This window comes from Leucoraja erinacea, chromosome 34 (assembly GCF_028641065.1).
Source record: "Leucoraja erinacea ecotype New England chromosome 34, Leri_hhj_1, whole genome shotgun sequence".
Taxonomy (NCBI): domain Eukaryota; kingdom Metazoa; phylum Chordata; class Chondrichthyes; order Rajiformes; family Rajidae; genus Leucoraja; species Leucoraja erinaceus.
The window spans coordinates 12426890-12448217 of NC_073410.1; the positions used below are offsets into that span (position 1 = coordinate 12426890).

The 21328-nt window shown below is 40.7% G+C and overlaps 1 protein-coding gene across 1 annotated transcript in view; it reads left to right on the plus strand.

Annotated features, from left to right (window-relative positions):
• Nucleotides 1–312: 312 nt before the first annotated feature.
• The window catches only part of LOC129713000 (annexin A4-like), a 28220-nt gene continuing 7204 nt past the window's right edge, over nucleotides 313–21328 (plus strand). Inside the window, exons 1-10 of the mRNA XM_055661842.1 lie at nucleotides 313–548; nucleotides 2774–2855; nucleotides 7052–7146; nucleotides 8636–8749; nucleotides 10387–10477; nucleotides 13752–13831; nucleotides 15228–15284; nucleotides 17313–17406; nucleotides 18517–18612; nucleotides 19534–19592. Coding sequence (XP_055517817.1) covers nucleotides 522–548; nucleotides 2774–2855; nucleotides 7052–7146; nucleotides 8636–8749; nucleotides 10387–10477; nucleotides 13752–13831; nucleotides 15228–15284; nucleotides 17313–17406; nucleotides 18517–18612; nucleotides 19534–19592 — 795 coding nt within the window. The 5' untranslated portion in view covers nucleotides 313–521. The remainder of the gene's footprint in view (nucleotides 549–2773; nucleotides 2856–7051; nucleotides 7147–8635; nucleotides 8750–10386; nucleotides 10478–13751; nucleotides 13832–15227; nucleotides 15285–17312; nucleotides 17407–18516; nucleotides 18613–19533; nucleotides 19593–21328) is intronic.

The following is a 21328-nucleotide window of genomic DNA, read 5'->3' on the forward strand; positions in this document are numbered from 1 at the left end:
AATTCCATTGTAAGTCGGTGCTCTGCATTTTCAAAGTGCTTCCTGGTGTGTCCCTTTCAGTGTGATAAAAAAAATAATATTTTAAAGAAATAGTATTTTTGCACCGCCCGTTTCTAGGCACAAGGAGGCGCTTTTAACTGATGTCCCTTCTCAATCAAAGCACAGCATTCGCAGGTCACCGATACATTGATTCCAGCAGCCGAGGCACCCGAATTATTCCTGGCCTTTAAGCTTTTTGAAGGTGTGGGAAATGGTACCTGGACATTCAGATGTTCTTGGCAAAGGCTCAGTGCCGATGACGACCAATATCCGTTTTTTTCATTGGGATTAAGGGAAGATATCGTCAGACAGGAGTGGTAACTCCCAGAATGCCAACTAAGCCATTAATAAAATATGTAAAGGAGACACACCTATTCAGCACTCGGTGAAATACAATTCACTCCATCGGTTACACCCCAATCAGCCGGTTAAGGCACACAGTAAAGTACTCTTCATCTCCTGAAATTTCTGATTTTGAGAGAATGGCTGCTAAAAAGGACACATACAATGTAAGTCAATAGTATGACCAATACAAACGCCCAGTAAAATGTTTCTCGGGTATTTTTGTGAATTATACGTGTGAGTAAAATGTAATCCATGTCACTGGCTTGGACGTAAACGAGTTTTGTGAAATTGCGGAAATCTTTTTCTCTTATCAATAATTTTGTCACTTTGTAGAAGGAAATATTGCATCGAGAGGACAGATAAACCAATTCTCCGATTTAAAATAGACGAGGTTTTTGGGCGTGTCCATAAAGGGGAGAAATATGTGGCAAAATCGCAATCTATCTTCAACCACTTAAGGTGATAAATTCTAGTGGTAGAAAGCATTCTTTTGTCGAATGGACATCACAACTGTAATCATCTATGGAGATGCTGCTGCACCCGCTGAGTTTCTCCAGCACTTTTGTCTACCTTCGATTTTCCAGCACCTGCAGTTCCTTCTTAAACTCTTAACCACTACTGTAATCTGCAGGTTTGCCATTTCAGAGGGATACGTTGATACTAGCTTCTGTAAATTAATAGCATGAGGAAGTAGATGGTTAGCTGCTTTAGTAGTTCTTCGTGTTTCTGTATGGTTTCCAACCAGGATCTGTTGAATATTACGTGACAACCGCGGTCACGAAAATAAAGGAAATGTTCCTGCATTAGGCCTTTTCTTTGCCTGTTTGCAATACGTTAAGAAAAACTGGATTCGCAACTTTGTATTGTCTGTAATCCGGTCCCTTATTGGCACACCCTAATCCAAAAAAAATGCATGCAAAGAGTATTTGGACATAACCCTGTGTGTCATTGCTTTGATCTTTTTGATTCGGTGTAAAAAGATTTGTGATGTATTGTCCATGAATTGAGAGGAAGTATGTAAGTGACTACTATGGGAATATTGCAGAAAATTACAGTGACAGAGAAAGTAAAGATGCTTTGTGGCAGAAAGAACTAGGAGAGATGTGTCCTGGAATAAAATGACTTGGGTATTCATCCAGTGTGCCCTTGATCTCACTGATGTGGAGGCCACATCTACAGCACCAAATGCTATATGTTGTGGCCTGCTCTGCATTGGAAAGTCCCAGTGCAGACTGGAAGCCCACTTTGCCAACCATCTAAGCTTTGTCTGCAATGGCCACCTTGAGCTTGTGGTTGCACACCATTTTAATTCTCCTCCCTATTCCCACCCCAATCTGACTGCCTTCAGCCTCCTCCACTCCCAGAGTGAGGCCAAGCACAAACTAGAGGAACAGCATCTCGTTGATTATTTTACAACCCAACAGCATAAACAATGCATTCTCAAATTTCCCATTAAATGGACTCCTCTGCACCTTTCACATCCTGATCCACCCAGGTCCTCTTTCATGGCCATTTATTTCCTCTCCCCCACCTTATTCCATCTGCCTATTATTCACACATTCTACCCATTCAGTTGTGGATCCAGGCAAGGCCACACACAAGGCGATTCAGTTGTGGATCCAGCACAGGCAAGAGAAGGGGAACAATTCTCCAAATGAACATTGAATTCTCCAATTTTAGGTAATTAACCTACTAACACCCTTACTCTGCACCCTTTTCCACCCTTATTTTCGCTGTTCCCCCACCTGGATGTACACCCATTTCCCCCTTTCCCTTCCTCCTCCACCTATATTCATTCCTCTGGTTTACCAATTTGTGCCTTTTCTATCCTCATCCCACACTTTTAGTCTTTTCATCTCTGGCTTTTGCCTATCATCAGCCAAAAAAGTAACCCCCGTCACCTGTATCCATCTATCGCTTGCCAGACTTTGTCCTGCCCCCACCTCCCAGTTTTCTCATAGCCTCCTCCCCGCCCCATCATCACAACTATCAGTCTGAAGAAGAGTCCCAACCCGAAACGTCGTCCATCCATGTTGTCCAGAGGTGCTACCTGACCTGTTGAATTACTCCAGCACTTCGTGTCTACTTTGAGATTGTTTTTATGCAATGAGAAACCAAGATCTATGAGTGAAACATTGCTGCTGTTAGCTGAGAGGTAAACTTCAAGAATTGAAATCTGTAGATTGTATAATGAAAATATAGAACACAAACAGATTTAAAATTTAATCTGTGATAATCCAGAAAATTGTTCTATCCCTAGCTACCCATAAATATGCAAATCTGTTTTAAAAATAAAGTTTCTGTTACAATGGTTCCACTACGAAAAGGCTTGGAAAGCATTTTAATTTTCTGAGAATTAAATTGATAATAATATTTCTATTTTTTGTAGGTAAGAGGCACTGTCAAACCAAGTCCTGGTTTTAATGCTTATCACGATGCAGAAAATCTTCGAAGTTCCATGAAAGGACTAGGTAATTCAAAGCACTTCATCAATGTTTTTGTGGCAATGCAAAATACAGGAGTTTTGATGGGGATCGGGTGAGTTGGGGAAAGCACAAGAAGTCTGATTCTGGTTTGCTTTCAGCGGAGATTGACAGGCAATGAAGCTTACATTGGCATCCATCTGCTGAGAGTGGTATGTAGGATACAGCTCTGAAGTTGGCAAAAACAGGATGCCTTGGAGATAACTACTTTTTTCTTTGTTTTAAAATAGTGTGCTTGTGGAAGTCTTATAAATAACAAGATCTCTGTGAGGTTGATAAAAATGATTTTAGGTGGCATATCCCATTTTGTGTTGCAATTTCTAATTGTTATTAACATGCTACATAGCCAATGTCATCTTTACAAGCAGGTCTTAAAGAGTCATATTACATTACAAACATCCACCAGGGAGTGTCAGTACTGAACAAATGGATATTGCAATGCAGTGAATGGATGGGCATTTTGTTTCAGGGAATCAGATCAAGTTGATGAAGAAAAGTGCCCAGAGGCAATGTCCTTTTTGCACGGAAGCCACCAACACCCTATAAGGATGTGGTCAGGAGCTTCTGGGCAGGATGATGCAATTAAGGTCTCAGTAATGACATGACTATAGTATCTTGATGCTTACAGAACGTAGACAGATATCCACATGTTCTTTGCCAGTGGGGGGCAAATGTTGAAGACCAACATTTTCCGTGTTGCATTAATTTTGATAGTATTTCAGGGAATTTTATGCTGGGGAGTAAATGTGCTCGGAATACAAAATACCCCACTGTAAATGAAGGGATAGATTTCCCGACCAGCATTGCGCCACCTAGAACCGACACAAAAGGTGGCATTGCAGGCTAAACCAGATTTTCAACAGTGGGGTGAGGATGCGATGCAAATTAGATGGCATCTCTTCCTTGAGTGTGGAGTTTGAGTGGTCTGAAACCAACAGTGAGCAGCAAAGTGTGAGATGTGGCACAGATCAGCAGCTGCAGCCTGGAATTAACCTGCCATGTATTTGAAATGCACTGTGACCCTCCCCACCTCCGGCAATGCAGTTAAGACACTCAGGAGGCTGCATTTGAAGCCGTGTAAGGTCACAGATCCCATGGAGCATAAATTGAAATTTGTGCGTTGGGCAAGGTTTCGGGGATAAAAATGTTTGCTCGGTGTATCAGCAAGGACTGTTGTTTTTCAGACCAGTGTGGTCAAATATTGAAAATGTTAGGATTACTTTTGATTTGGCAAAATTTTATGCCAGGGGAAAGAAAGTCAGAGGAAAACAAAAATCCCACCATGCACCGAGCTACGTGGAAACTGACACAGAAGGCTATACCAAAGACAGGTACAAAGTGCTGGAGTAACTCAGTGGGTCAGGCAGCTTCTTTGTAGAAGAAGGATGCGTTACTCTTCAGGTGGGGACCCTTCTTCAGAAGAAGGGTCCCGACCCGAAACATCACCAATCCTTTTTCTTTAGAGATGCTGCCTGACCCGTTGAAATACTCCAGCACTTTGTCTATCTTTGGTATATTGCAGCATTTGCAGTTCCTTTCTACACAGGTTATACTGCAGGTTAAACCAGATCTTCAACAGTCTAGTATTTCTTTTGTTTCGCTATTTTAAGAGTTTAGCCTCCTGTCTCTTTTTTTAATCTTCCATTGTGTAGTATATATTCAAAGCTTTATGAACCACACTTGATATTCCTTCTGAACATTGTTGAATGGCAAATCTTTTCTATCCAAATCGTGCTACTGTGAGAATGTTGTACAGCAATTCCCCTCCCAGCTTAACTTTGTTCAATTTTACTCTTGTTGATGAAACTCTAGATTCTGAGTTTTATTAATCACCCTGGGGGTGCATCTTACCTTCGCTTGTATTTCAGAACTCGACTCGTGTGCTATTCCTACGAGTTCTGCTCCAAAACTAGATGGTCCTCGCCATACCTCTCACCACCATCCTGAGTTTGCAGGCACTTGTGGTCCTATCACAACCTGTCTGAGGAGCAATGTCTCCCGAGGCTAAGATTGATGAAGAATGGCATTAGAAGAAAAATGAACTTCTACAGCCTGAACACCAGGCTTGCCTGGAATGCTTTGACAATTGAGATCAAGGTTGCAATCACCACTGACTGGCTTGAGACACATTCCGGGTTGCTGTAGTTGTAGTGTGCTGCTCACTCTAATACTTTTGAGGTCAATGGTCCTCTACACTCAGGGTGAAGTATTTTCTACAGTGTTGAAGCAGATTCATTGATTTACTGGCTCAAGAGACTGCAGATCTGAAGCATCAAACAATCTGCTGGAGGAATTCCGATTGACCAGCATCTGGGGGTGGGAGAAAATGTTGACGTTTGGGTTGAAATTGCATCAGGATTGAATGGGGAGATAGAACGTACAAAGAGCTTCATTAGTCTCTCCAGTCCCGATGCAGGGTTTTGACTTAAAATGCCAACATTTGCTTCAACACCAATACAGCAGCTCGATCTGCTGAGTACCTTCAGTGGATTGTTTGTTGCTCAGAACCTTCAGCTGAAGAGGTGTTGATGAATTAAGGGACATTCATGTCGCTTTAGTGCTCAAAGGCCATGAGGGCCCATTGTCATGGCGGCATTACAGGGTCAGCCTGGCTAAGCCTAGCCGTGGTGTCCTTCTCCACTACTGCTCCACCGCTGTCAGCCGCGTCTGGTCCACATGTTCGACCTCTTGCAGCGGCCCCCGATCCAATCGAGCCCCAGTGGCTGTCTCATGATACACATTCCCATTCCACTTTGGCAATGCAGCCAGTTTACTTTTGTTTTCCCATCAGTAAAATCCAGGAAAGTCTCATGGTGATAAGTAAAAGACACTGCACTTCCCCAACAACCACATTCATCATGTCCTGAAAATGTCCATTTACTGAACAAATGTTAGTCTGCCTAGTTGGCAGTTTCTGTACTCGATTCAAAAACACTGTGCCAGACTTCTACTGACAAACCGCAAAATATGGCTGCATTATTATTACACAGGTGCAACCACGTTTTGTATAATTTAAAATATTTTCCATAATCAAATTTATTAATGACTGTCTTGCATTTATAGGACCCTGTTTTAGGAAGCTACAAGGGTGGAATTATATGCCCTTTCACAAACTTTAATAATTTTAATTATTTCACTTTGATCACCTCTGTTTTCTTTAGAAAAAAGAGCCTGCTACCAGCAGATTTGGGTTTTTTTTTGTGCAAATGTCCGTTTGTAATTCATATTTTCTATCCAAAGGACCTGATGTCAATTCAGGGAATAGTGAAGAATGCCCCAAACTAATCCCTGAGCAGTATGCAGGTGATATACCTGCTCAAATCGCCTGTTATTCTAGGGGTGTGATAGAAAGCTAAATGGCAGAAAAGGCAATATGGTATGCTTGGCTTCATTGGTGGAGGAATTGAGTATAGGTCTCAGGAAGTCATGATACAGCTTTAGTTCGACTGCATTTGGGATATTGCATGCAGTTCTGGTTTTCCCAACACAGGACAGATGTGCACGTTTTGGAAAGGGTGCAGAGGAGGTTTACCAGAATGATGCCTGGAATAGGGGGCATTAGTTACAAGTGATTGGATCAACATGGATTATTTTCTCTGAACACCAGAGGCTGAGAAGACTGCCAATAGAAATATATAAATTATGAGAGGCATCGAAAGGATAGACAATCAGAACCGTTTCCCGGTATGGAAATATTAAATACTACAGGGAATATCTTTAAGGTGAGAGGGGCAAAGTTTAAAGGAGATGTGCAGGATATGGTTTTTTTTACACAAAAGGTGGTGAGTACCTGGGACGCACTGTCAAAGGTGGTCGTGGAGCCAGGTGTGATGGTGGCATTTATGACACTTTTAGAAAGGCACATAGAAATGGATTATGTGCAAGCAGATAAGAGTTGGTCCTGGCATCATGCTCAGCACAGACATTGTGGGCTGAAGGGCTTATTCCTGATGTACTGTTCTATGATCTAAGTCGTCTTTGGATGGAAAAGACCATACAGAAACAAATGCTATCTGTTTGGTTGGTCGAGGTAGGCAGGAAAATGATTCTGCTCTCTAGGTTTGATGTATTGTAATTTGTGAATGTAACTTTCGCAAAATATGTGATTGTGAAAGTTGATGTTATCTTTATAAATCAGTTAGCCTTGGGATATTTAATAGAATGCCTTGCACTTCCTCCAATAGGAACTGATGAAGATGTCATTATTGATCTTTTGTCAAGTAGAACTAATTTTCAACGGCAGCAGATCATTAAAGCCTTCAAATCATCTTATGATCAGGTAATTAAAAAAGTGTTAATCTTCAAACCTTAAACCATATTCAATCTAGTGACTTTATCTCTGAATGTTTTCTTCAAATGCATAAATAGCTAATTTAATTTAGCCTTCATATCAACCATAAATATAAACAAATGCAAATGTGTTTAAAATAGATGGAGGAACTACTTTAGATTTAGAAACTATTACTGCTGTAAGATATTTTGCCTTTGATCTCAACCCCATTCATCTTACAACCTATGGCCTTACAACCCCATTCTCCCTCAAGCATCAAGGAATGAACTGGATACAGAGCCACCAACTGAAATGTTTAAAATCCGTAAACTTTGATGATACAAGACCAACGGAATGATGCCCCATGCTTCATTGTCACAGGCATGGGCCTTTAATTCGTGATTCTGAAAAGAAAATCCTCTCCCAAATAAGGGGTCACAAATGAAAAGTTATTTTCCTTTTTGCATATGAAATCACAAGATAATTCTATCCCAATGATAGAATAGCAATAGACACATGCTAAATTACAACATGAGCAATTTACTTCATGAAACATGTCGAATAGGGGCTCCTTTGTAAGTTAAAACAAATAGTTACAGTGTGCATTGTAAAGGCAACATTAAACGATTCTTAATGTACGTGCATTTCTTGTGCAAAAACAGCAAAAATGTGTTGTGCTGTTTGGTAGTAATCATTCCAATATTGGGATTATAAATATGTTGACAATCTGTTAAAGATACCACATATTATTGGTACCATGCAGCTGCATTTGCATGTTAACTTTTTGTATGGAAGTGCTTCCAATGGAAATTGTCACTTTGCAAGTTACAATTCAAATTTATTTCACTGCTGGATACATTTTCTTAATAAATCCTTCACCATATCAGTGTCATTATTCATGAAGCAGAGAGACAATGACTTCTTACGTGTACAGAGATCACCAAGGCTGCTGGCAATGAAGCTCATCCTATAATGATGTACAAAAGTTGTCGTTGCCATATGTTTTAGCTGGTCAAAACAAGGTGATTCAAGCAGTCCAGACCCCTGATCCAGCCAGAAACAGCCCACCTTCCTGAATCTTGCATTCCCATCCCTGCCCCTAGCTTCAGCCCTTCACGCAGCCCACAATCTAGACGATGTCTCCAGCTGCACAACATCTACTGATATTTCACTACTTGCCAGCACCAGGCATCACATACAGTTCATTTCATGGCAAACAGGATTCCCCAGAGAATACAATACAGTGCTTCAATCATGCAGTTTTTGCCAGCATTCCAAGTAATATGCATTTGACCTCGTAAGTAAGTGATAGTGTTAGTAGGCTTAAAACAGAAACATGTATTTAGCTGTAAGCATTTGGCATGTTGAGGAAAGAATAAACCAACTAAACTCATCCCCATGGTGTGATGAACAGGATGTTGACACCAACACCAATGTACATTGTGTAAAATTTTAACTGTAAACTTTGTTGACTAATGTGTTATAATTAATGCTACAGAATCTAATTGAAGAATTGAAATCGGAGCTCGGAGGGAATTTTGAAAATGTGGTTGAGGGATTGATGTTGACTCCTGCAAAGTTTGATGCACAACAACTAAGCTATGCAATGGAGGTGAGTCACAGTTAATATTCGGCCTCTTTACATGTTGGATTCTATCGCTTGGAAATAGGTTGCACTTTGTCACCCAAAGTCCTTAAATTCTCCAACTTTCTAACTAAAGGCATTGTAGTTAATGCTGCTGCCACACAGCTTCCACCAACTAGGGTGTGATTTTGACATTAAGTTCTGCCTGTGTGGAGTTTGCATGTTCTCCTACGATCACATGGGTTTCTGGATTCCTCCCACATTCCAAAGACATGCTGGTATGTTAATTGGCTCCTGTGAATTTTTTCTAATGTAGAGGAGTGGCAGGAGTAGATGAGCGGGCAAGGGGGGAAATAAGTGTTGAAATGAAACTTTGACTTTTTGGGCCGAATGTATAGGCCTCACAATTTCTCCCTGTTCATGGCCCAATTTTGATCCTGAGAATCCGGACCTCAGAGTTGGGCCATGATCTGTGAGGCAGATGTTACCTCTTATTATTTTCTTCGCCCCATCAAAGGTCATGAATTATGTGTGACTCTCCTGCAGTTCCATTAAAAGGCCTGTCTCCCTCCACTCACTCACCTCCTTCAGCACTGATCCTTTTTGGGTGTGTAGGCCGAAGCCCAGTGTTTTATAGACATTTCAATTTCTTTGAGAAGAATAAGCCTTGTTTGAGGGAGAATGCTCAGATATGTGTTCCCAAATCTCTCCGTCCAACATGCTTGTGCTAATCTAAAAGAGCTGAAGGCGTGGATGTCAAAAATCCAATGTACCCTAATGCCCCTGTCCCACTTAGGAAACCTGAACGGAAACCTCTGGAGACTTTGCGCCCCACCCAAGGTTTCCGTGTGGTTCCCGGAGGCTTTTGTCAGTCTCCCTACCTGCTTCCACTACCTGCAACCTCCGGCAACCACCTGCAACCTCCGGGAACCGCATGGAAACCTTGGATGGGACGCAAAGTCTCCAGAGGTTTCCGTTCAGGTTTCCTAAGTGGGACAGGGGCATAAGTCATCCATTAAACTGGTGCAACTTGCAAGGGGAAAATGTGTCCTCTCTGCTTTGATTGTCGTTCAGTGATGGTGCACATGCGTGATCAGCCAAAGGACAGAATCAAGCATTCGCAAATTGTGCCTTTGCTCGCAAGTACATATTCATCATTAAGTGGTGACTGGTTGAGGTGGCACCTGTGTGAGGAAAAATTACCCTCATTGCAATTTAGAAACAATTGGGGGGAAAATAATACCTGAATAATTGTTGCCTTCAAATACCAAGGGCTGTGAGTAATGTACTGGAATTCTCTGCCACAGAAGGTAGTTGAGGCCAGTTCATTGGCTATATTTAAGAGGGAGTTAGATATGGCCCTTGTGGCTAAAGGGATCAGGGGGTATGGAGAGAAGGCAGGTACAGGATACAGTTGGATGATCAGCCATGATCATATTGAATGGCCGTGCAGACTCAAAGGGCCGAATGGCCTCTACTCCTGCACCTATTTTCTATGTCTATGTACCTCATTGAATGTTATTGCTCAAGTACCGCAAAAATGCAAATGAATCTCATGTTGCCAAAGTGTCATCGTATTTGGCAGAGATAATAGGTGGAAGGTATTTCAATGCTATTGTGCAATCCATTTTGTGGTGGAAGTGTAATTTCTGTGGTTTTAATAGGGTGTTGGAACTGATGAACACATCCTCTTGGAAATTTTAGCTACAAGGACAAACAAACACATTTATGAACTTGCTGAAGCCTACCAAACAGGTAATGGAATTGCTTTTTGATTTCTACAGTACTAATGGCTGTCCTAACTGCTGTTATAGAAATGCACACTTGAGCATTGTGCTATTACTTTGAACAGATCCCAAGCTAGTTGGTGCATCAAAGAGTAATAGTGTGATACAGCATGAAACAGACCCTTCATCCCACTGGGACAACATACACCGTACATTAACATCAATTTCCCCCACATTCCCATCAATGCCTCTGGATTCCTTCACTCACCTGCACATTACGGAGAATTTACAGTGAATCATTAACCTACCAACCCACAGACCTGTGGGTTGTGGGAGGAAACTGGAGCACGTGGTGGCAGCCCACAAGGTCACAGATGAACACCAATCCACCCGGACTGCGCTGGAGAATCTATCCTGTGTTACAAGAACATCGGTTCCATTAGCTGCTGCTCTGTGCCACCCATAGGAAGATTGTACATCTGTCTGCTCTCGAAGACAATATTACTTTCAGATCCCAAGTTGACCAAAAGTTGCCGTTTGTGAATGTTTCTCAGATAGTCAGTCTGAGTCACACAACTAGATTGATGGCACCTCGCACTGTGATCATGACTTCCCACCCTTTGTCCTTGTTGCCCACTACCATGTAGTCAAGTCAAGTCAAGTTTATTTGTCACATACACATACGAGATGTGCAGTGAAATGAAAGTGGCAATGCTCGCGGAACAACAAAACAACCAAACAAATTATAAACACACAATCATAACACACATATTATTTTACATAATAAATAATAGAAGGAAAAACGTTCTGTACAGTTAGTCCCTGGTGAGAAAGGCGTTTGCAGTCCGAATTGCCTCTGGGAAGAAACTCCTTCTCAACCTCTCCGTTCTCACTGCATGGCAACGGAGGCGTTTGCCTGCCATAGCGGCTGGAACAGTCCGTTGCAGGGGTGGAAGAGGTCTCTCATGATTTTGTTTGCTCTGGAGTTGCACCTCCTGTTGTATAGTTCCTGCAGGAGGGTGAGTGAAGTTCCCATAGTGCCCGAACGCACTACTCTCTGCAGAGCAGAGCAATTCCCGAACCAGATGGTAATGTTCCCGGACAAGATGCTTTCCACCGCTGCTGCGTAGAAGCACTGGAGGATCCTCGGAGACACTCTGAATTTCCTCAATTGCCTGAGGTGGTAAAGGCGCTGCCTTGCCTTACTCACCAGTGCTGAGGCGTGTGATGACCATGTCATATCCTCAGAGATGTGGACTCCCAGATATTTAAAACAGTTCACCCTATCCACAGGATCCCCATTTATATGTATGTGTCCTCATCGAGCCACTGATGCTCAACTCAATTGGTAACTGTCCCCTTCATAGTTAGCACATCATGTAAGCTTTGATAATTCTGTTCTGTGAAAGGTTTTTCCTTTGATAAATCTATAACTCCAACAATTTACCAGTTTATACTGTCCATCACAAGATGAAAACTGTAACTAGATAAAACGCAATCCAATTTTATTTCCTTAATTTCAACAACTGTACTCTCCCATGGAGTCTAATTTCTTCCTTTAACCATGTATGTCCAGTGAATAATTCTATATAACTGTGTACCCTTTATCTTAATGCATCTAATATTAGTATGAAAATCACAAAACCACAGATACTGGAAATCGGAATGAAAATCAGAAAAGGCTAGGTTTGCCTCTGTAGGTCAGTCAGCATCTGTGGATGGAGAAACGATACACGTTTTAGGTCCAAGACTGGGGTAAATGAGAAAATAAATTAGTTTTAGGTTGCTAAGAGATTGGGATGTGCAGAACAGTTAAGGAGTGGTTCAGATTGAGCATGTGTGCCAATTGTAAGGCCATGGAAGATGCTCAGCAGAAAAAATACATGAAAAAGATAAAGAACTTAGTAACGGTGTCAGGACAACAGGACTCTCCCTCAATATCACCAAGACAAAGGAGCTAGTTATCGACTGCAGGAAGCATGGTGGAGTACATGCCCCATGGTGGAGTACATGCCCCAGCACACCTTCAATGGTGCTGAAGTGGATGAGGTCTAGATCTTCAAGTTCCTTGACGTTAATATTACCAATGATCTGTTGTGGACCTATCACATTGAAGTCACAGCCAAGAAGGCATAATATCTCTACTTCTTGAGGAGACTGAGGGAATTTTGCATGTCTCCAATGGCTCAAACTTCTACAGATGTGCCATAGAAAGCAGACTGTGGCACATCACAGCTTGGTTTGGGAACAACTCTTCCCAACACCCCAAGAAATTGTAAAGACTTGTGAACGTAGCCATTATGCTGATCAGACTCCCCATTACTGACTCCAACTTCCCTTCACGCTGCCTCAGAAAATCAGTCAACAAAGACTTATCCCATCCAGTCATTCTCAGAAACTTGAAAGCATGCACCACCAAACGCTGAAACAGCTTCTTCCCTCCCCTCTATTATCAGGCTTCTGAACGGTCCTCCCAACAGCAAGGGTGCTTTCCACTTCCACTCCCACTCCCATAATGGACATTGGACTTTGGCTGTGGAACTGGTGTGCTACAATGCTGAGAATTATATTCTGCAATCTGTATCTTCCCCTTTGATCTACCTATTGCACAATAGGTGGAATGTACAATTGTCTCAATTGAGTTTGACAACTGTATAGGATCTGATTGGATTGCAGGCAAAACAAAGATTTTCACTATACCTATACCATGACAATAATGAACCTAAACTCACAGAGAAAAGGGAAAAACTGAGCCAAAATGATGACGGGCTACCAGTTCTGATAATGCAAAAAGAAGAGGCGTATTATCTAAAGTAATTTGATGTTGAGTCGCAAAGGCTGCTGAGTGCCCGGGTGGAAGATGAGTTTGTGTTGAGCCTTTTTGTAACAGTGCAGGAGGCCACAGACGGAGAGTCGGAGTGGGTGCGGGATGGTAAATGAAAGTGGCAAATAACTAGAAGCTCGGGGCCATTCCTGTGGACAGAGGGCAGGTGCTCCACAGAGCTATAGCCGAGTCTGTGTTTGCCCAATGTACAGGGGACCACATTATGTTAGTAATGTAATGAAATGTAGATTGTCAGAATATCATGTGTGGATTTAAGTGCTTGTTCCTGTGGAATTGAAATAGATAAGTTGCATCAATTTTTAATACGCTCTTCAGAATGCTCTAATTTGGTGTTTCCTGCAGGTGTATAATATGCACTTGAATGGAATAAAACTAAAAGTATATTTTGTATTTACGTGGCAGAAAACAAGAACTTTTTTTCAATGATAACTATATTTGTGTTATTTCTTTTTAATAGAGAATGCAGTGAGTTTAAAGGAATCTATCCAGTGTGAGAATGCTGGTGACTTTGAAAATCTTCTTCTGGCCCTGCTGAAGGTCAGTTTGCTTTGTAACCATGGCATTTCCATGGGACTGTGTACTTGCATTATTTGGACATTGCAATACAATTAAGGAAATGTCATGCCTGCATATCACTCATGATTGCCAAACAGCTATTGGAGAACAATTTGCAACACGAGAAAGTCTATTACCTCTAACATTCAATGTGCTAACTTATTCAAATCCCCCTAATTTCAAAAACCCGGGGTTGCTGTATTTACTGTAAGGGCACAATAGCAGTTTGGCTATTCTACAGGTATGGAAATCCCAAAGCCTGAAACTAATCAAGAAACATGTTCCAATCATTCATGTTATTCCTTTTATCATGTATCTGTATACTGTGGAAGGCTCGATTGTAATCATACACTGTCTTTCCGCTGACTGGTTAGCATGCAACAAAAACCTTTCTCTATCTGTGTCAATAAATTAAACTCAACTTATCAATGATTGCCAGCATTGCCCATAGTATGGTTCACTTCAGGTCAGCAGACTGGAAATGTATTATCTATTGAGGTGCCAGATTATTATGTCTGTGATATGATGTCTAGTTTTGTAGGGTCTGGTGAGTCACCTGGACAATTGGTTTCAATGCTTCTCACTTGGGAAGGAAAAAAACAACCAGGTTGATTGTTCTTGATTGAGGGAAAGTAATGCTTTGATATGGATACAATAGTTAAAAGAAAACACAGTCATGGGCTTGGTTGGGATGTCATTCAGTAAGTCTGAAGAAGGGTCTCGACCCGAAACATCACTCAATGTATGTGGAAGGAGACATTTCAGGTTGAGACCTTTCATCAGACTGAGAGTCAGGGAGGGATACACTAGAGGTATGAGAAGGTACAGAACCAGGTTTTGTACATGCATGTTCTCCAGAGATGCTGCCTGTCCCGCTGAGTTATTCCAGCAATTTGTGTGTTTCATTGGTTTAAACCAGCATCTGCAGTTCCTTCCTACAGCTATTAGCGTTGGTATCTAATGTGTAGGAAAGAACTACAGATGGTGGTTTAAACCAAAGATACACACAAAATGCTGGAGTAACTCAGCAACATTTCTGGAAAGAAGGAATGGGTGATGTTTTGGGTTGAGATCCTTCTGAAGACCCACCCATTCCTTCTCTGCAGAGATGCTGCCTGTCCTGCTGAATGATTCCAGAATTTTGTCCAGCATTGTTCTCTAAACTCCTGTGTAAACACTGGTTATTTGGTTAAAATACTTCGAAGGCTGGTGTTCATGTGGCATTAAGAGAGAACAAAATCAATGAACTAACGTGGAGAACTAATAGATCGCATCAACATGAGTTGTTTTGTGCAGTGATGCAAATCCTTTGAATACTTGTGCTATATTATTTCTTTGCATTGAGATTCAGTCCTAACTGAGCTGTCTTTTTTTTTAGGGGAAACGAGATGAAAGTATCGTTGTGGATACAAGTCTTGCAAAGGTCGATGCTCAGGTAAGCACTGCATATTCTGCTCAAAGTTTAGGTTAAATGTGGATGAAGTAGATTGCAAGAACAATCCCCTGATGTAAAATGGTGTCCTACAAAACCAAACTCTTTTGACATTTAAAAGTGTAAGGAAGGCAAATCTCCCGGTGAAAGTTTCAAATGTATTTGGTGAGCTCTGGACATCCATGTACATTCCAAAATGTTTTGGTAACTTAAGGCAGTCCGATGTTGAGTTATACTATTTACTTCAAGATTGTAGTCCTGAATCTAGTGTCATTTTTAACATTTGTGAGCATATAAGTTCGATTTTTGTTTTTGAAAGTATCCATGGAACCCATCCTATCACAAACAAAATGTAGTTTGTGGAAAGAGAACTGATCCAAATAAAGTATTTTCAATTATGCTATCAGGAAGAAGCAGAGTATTATTAGAAATCTGTGGAATTCTCTGCCTCAAATGGCAGTGGAGGCAGGTTCTCTGGATGCTTTCAAGAGAGAGCTAGATAGGGCTCTTAAAGATAGCGGAGTCGGGGGATATGGGGAGAAGGCAGGAATGGGGTACTGATTGGGGATGATCAGCCATGATCACATTGAATGGTGGTGCTGGCTCGAAGGGCCAAATGGCCTACTCCTGCACCTATTGTCTATTGTATTCCAATGATTATTTCTTTAAAAATGTATATTGATAATATAATTGAATATGTTCTCAGACCCCCAGGTATATATTCAAAACGTATTAAAATGAAAGGCAATCCTGAATAATTATTCGTAAAGTCTTTATTCTCAATAGAAATTCCCATAGTATTCATTTTATAGCTGTTCCTGTTCAATCTTTGAAGTAACGTGGGTGAAACTAAATTTTAACCTAATGAGTTGCTGCCCAGTTTCCCAATGATGTGAGCTAAATGTTGCCAGGAGGACAAGTGTTCCCATACTAACACCAAGGTTACCCTCAATTTGTTTTAAATGTTTTGTTCTATCATTGACATATCCATTCACACATTGTTCATGTACTCAAACAGCACCATTTGGAATGTTTTTGATGACAGGATTAAACCGGTCAGATTACATTAGAGATCCATTATTGCATCACCTTATGAACTCCAGAAAATATATATTATCACTTGTCAATGGAAATGATGAGGGAAATTAAATTTATATACGCCTTATTTTCTTTTGGTGGTCCCAAAGCATATCGCCACAAACACATGGCTGAAATGTTCAAAATTTTATCAACAGCTGAGTGCGTGCTATGAAATCTTCTTAAATATAAAATTATGACGTGCTTTAATTTTCAAGAATGTTTGAAATCCTGCAGTGTATAGCTCCAATTTTAATTTTCTTCTGAATCGTCTTAAAGTTTGAACGTTTCTTTGCAGCAGAAATTGTTGCTTTTAAAACCAACTCGGGAACTGCTGTGAGGCAAATGTAGTCACTAATTTGTGCACATTGAGCTTGAGTGAGCAGATGGCATTTTTTAATGTTTGACTGCGTAACGTTGGCAAGGATTGCAATCGAACTGTCTCTGGTCTATTTTTGGAAAGCAATCCATATCTGTTCAGGCTCTTCTATAAATGTTTCTAAAATTCCATTAAAAGAAGACACTTCCAACAATGCAGGATTAATAGGGTTGAAAGATAGTGCCATTTAAGAGACTTTGGACAATATGGAGGGAATGGATGCAGACAAAGGAGATTAATTTAACGGCATCATATTTTGCATGGACATTGTAGGCCGAAGGGCCTTTCTTGCGCTGCATGTTCTCTGTCTAAACGGTCATTGATCTGCACTGCCTTAACACTGATGGAAAGATCACATTAGTGTTTAAATTATGGAAATATTTATTCCAAGAACATTGTGACTCAGACATAGAAGCACTACTATTGAAGCCAAGTTCACAGTTAAGAATTTAAAATCTTTATTAAAAACCAAATTGTTTATCCTGTAATGATCTTATGATTTGATCACTTGGATTAATTTCCAGCCACGTTCTGCATTCATACTGCTGTAAATGATCAAAGTGCTTTCACTTTAGGAGTTGTTTGCCGCAGGAGAAGACAAGTGGGGGACTGATGAGACAAAATTCATTAAGGTCTTCTGCAGGCGGAGCTTTGCTCATCTACGAAAAGGTAGCGTGCGGTCGGTCGCAGAAATCTATTAATAAGTCACTCTGACATAGTGTTATCTAAGCTAATACTTTTCATTATGTAAATTTCCCTTACGACTCCTGACAAAGAGCACATACTCCTCACAAGATGTGATATATCCAAAGAATCCTTTTGAAAATGAGATTGAAATATTGAATGTACATTTAGAGTCATAGAGTGATATAATCGTTCACAATCATCTTCACTTTCTGCAAAACCACTAAGTTTTGTATCATCAGCAAACTTGCTCACCATGCCCTGTATGTTCTCATCCAAATCATTGATGTATTGTAGATGACAAACAGTAGCGGGCCCAGCACCCAACCCTGTGGCACACCACTAGTCACAGGCCTCCATTCTGAGAAGCAACCATCCACCATCATCTTCCGTTTCCTTCCATGGAGCCAATTTGCTATCCATTCAGCTATCTCTCTTTGGATCCCATGAGATCTAACCTTCAAGAGCAGCCTACCATGCGGCATCTTGTTGAACACCTTACTAAAGTCCATGTACGTCTTCAAAAAATCAATCCGATTTGTGAGACACGACCTCCCACGTACAAAACAACGTTGACTGCCCCTAATCAGCCCTTGCCCATCCAAATGCCTGTATATCCTATCCTTCAGAATACTCTCCAGTAACTTACCTACTACGGATGTTAAGCTCACCGACCTATAGCTCCCAGCATTTTCCTTGCAGCCCTTCTTGAAAAGAGGCACAACATTTGTCACCCTCCAATCCTCTGGCACCTCACCTGTATTTAAGGACAACATAAATTTCAACCAGGGCTCCCGCAATTTCCTCTCTAGTTTCCCGCAATGTCCTCGGATATATCTGATCAGGGCCCGGAGATTTGTATGCTAATCTTGTAGCTGATTCCTCATTTTGTGCATGACTTGTGTGAGGCTGCATGCTGTGAGTGCAGATTTGAAAAGTTTACTCAATCTTTCTATCAATGTATTGTTGCTTAACTTGAAGGTCCACTTGTGCTTGACCATTGCTGCTGCAATAACTTAAAATGATTCCATGATGCAAGAGAAAGGGCTGTTTACTTCGATTTCTAAATGGACACAAATTTTTCTTTGCCTCTAGTTTTTGAAGAATATTTTCAAATAACTAACAAAGATGTTGAAGACAGCATTAAGGATGAGATGTCCGGAACATTTCAGATGGGAATGTTGGCGCTAGGTGAGGATTTATGTATTTATTTCATGCCACATGGGTAATTGTCCAATTCAAGATCTATAAGATTGTATCTTGGTAGAATCTGATATGTCTAATATTCAGTAGGGATGAACAGAGATTTTCTTCGACTAAACATTGGTTTAGTTGAAGAAAATGTAAGCAACCAAGCCATCAACTCCATCTGTCTCGCCAGCAATTGTCTGAACCAGGTGCTTCTTAACCATCAAGTCTATTTGATCCTAGATGAAGTTCTGACCACTGACCTGGGCCATCCCTCACACCACCAAAGTTTAAATCTGATGAACATGTGTATAACGTGCTCTTGCTTTAGCTCATCTACTGCTGAAACCTTCACATGTGCTGTTATTATCTCTAGGCTCTGCTCTTCTGATGCAATCCTGGCTGACCTGTTTTCCATCCTCGATTTAAAGATCTATATTTAAAATACGACTAATTGTCTTTTAACACTTACCAACTCCTGTTCAACATCATTTCATTCCTTAAATCAGCAAATTCACTTCCACTCCTTTTAAAACTCCTTTCTATGATTTCTGACAGCTCAATAAGCCTACTAATAAAGCTGCCTGCTCGCCCCCCCGAGTTCCTCCACTAGTTTGTTTATTGCTCCAGATTCCAGCGTCTGCAATCTCTTGCATCACGACCAAGTATCTGTGCTTCTTCAATTCTGGCCTCTTGCCCATTTCAAACCTTTAAAACAATGCAAACTTGGGCTGTAAATGTTGTTTTTTTTAATTACAGGTCTTTCTCATTAATAATCCCCAATCCTAATATAAAACATCGAAGAGTTACATAAAGGAATATTATAAACATTACAAGCTTAGTACAAAAGACATATTAAGCCTTTGTTTTGTCTGTACATTTTTTATGGTAGTGATTGTGCATTTTTGTCTTTGTTCTTTGTAGTTCAATATGCGAAGAATCCAGCTGGCTATTTTGCAAATAAGCTTCACGAAGCTATGTCGGTAAGCATCAAAGGAGGATTTTTTTAAAATTAATTTTATTTATTAAAGACTACCATAAAAGAATTTTCTCCACTTTGGAGTTCCTCTGAATAGGCTGTCTTCCCGGTAACTGGATGCTGAACCATTTTGGCCTTGGAAAATAATGGCCCATAAGATAAATAATAGCATTCTGTGCAGTAATAAATGGTGGAATAACATGTACACAAAGGCTTAAGAAAGAACTGCAGATGCTGGAAAACTCAGCGGGTGAGGCAGCATCTATGGAGCGAAGGAATAGGTGACGTTTCGGGTTGTGACCCTTCTTCAGACTGTGTAGGGTCTCGACCCGAAACGTCACCTAGTCCTTCACTCCATAGATGCTGCCTCCCTGCTGAGTTTCTCCAGCATTTTTGTCTACCTTTGTACACAAAGGCTGGTGGACTACTGAGATCAATCAGCATTTGTATAGGCTTGTGCGTTGTAATTTTATTTTTTCACTTGCGTTCATGTGGAACAAATGAACCATAAATGGATTTGCTGACTGCAAATAATTCTGGCAGTAAAATCCTCAGGCAGACAATCTTGTCCCAGTCTCAATTGTTCATTCTGTTTCGATATCAGTATTGAGGGCAATTAATTTGTTGTTATAAACTTATCACTGTTGAGACTATATCTCAGATCTTCAGGTTGATTCCATCCTTATGGCATGTAGCAGCAATGGATAAAATACTTCACTGGCATCTGGAGGCCTGGACCTTGAAACTTCTACAACAGCTGTGTTACTTACAGGCATTCTTTGATTGACGAAAAGGATGTTATCTCAGGAAACATTTCACTTTGTGAAATTTCATGAGTGATAGAACTGGGCAAAAAGTGCTAATGGAATTCTCGCATGTGGAGAGTAGTGTGCTATTTGTTAAGGGAAACAAAACTTTATAAATCGATTATATGTTTCATTGGAATCAAGAGTTCTATAGACATTTATTATCACATGCACCAATTGGTACAGTGAGATTTGAGTTGCCATACAGCCATACAAATAAAAAGAACACAATACACGATAGAATTTAACATGAACATCCATACACAGCAGAATCAACGTTTCCCACGGTGAGGGAAGGCAATAAAGTTCAGTCAGCTTCCTCGTTGTTTACCCATGGTCAGTGCCTTCAGGCCCTCTGGCCGGGATGATCGGAGCTCCGGTGTCGGAACGGAGAACACTCTCAGCGGCTTGAAGTTTCCGAATCGGCCACTTTATTTTTTTTTTTAATGAAATCATAGGGAAAAAAATTGAAAATCAAATGTTTGTGAATCAAGAAACATCTGTAATCAAATAAATATAAATACAAACATTCTTCAGTGAAGATTACCATGAAACTATTGAATTATTGTCCAAAAAACGAACTGATTCATTAATGTTCTTCAAGGAAGAAAATCTATTGCCACTGACTCAGGACCCAAAGATGTTAAGATCATAAGTGTCGACATAGATCAGGGGCAATTGTAGTGACCAGTAAAAGTTGGCATTGCCAGTGAACGTGAGCAAATAAATTTAAATAACGATCAGTTGACTCTGGTTGTAGTCACATTGAATAACATGCAAAACATATACACACACCAATTCAAATAATGTGCATGCAGTTGATGGTGCAAAGACAGTTTATGTATTACACATTGCTGTGCATGTGAAAAAATTCATGATGACACTGATAGTTTATGTTAGTAGATGATATAATAATTGCACAGGTCAGGATTTA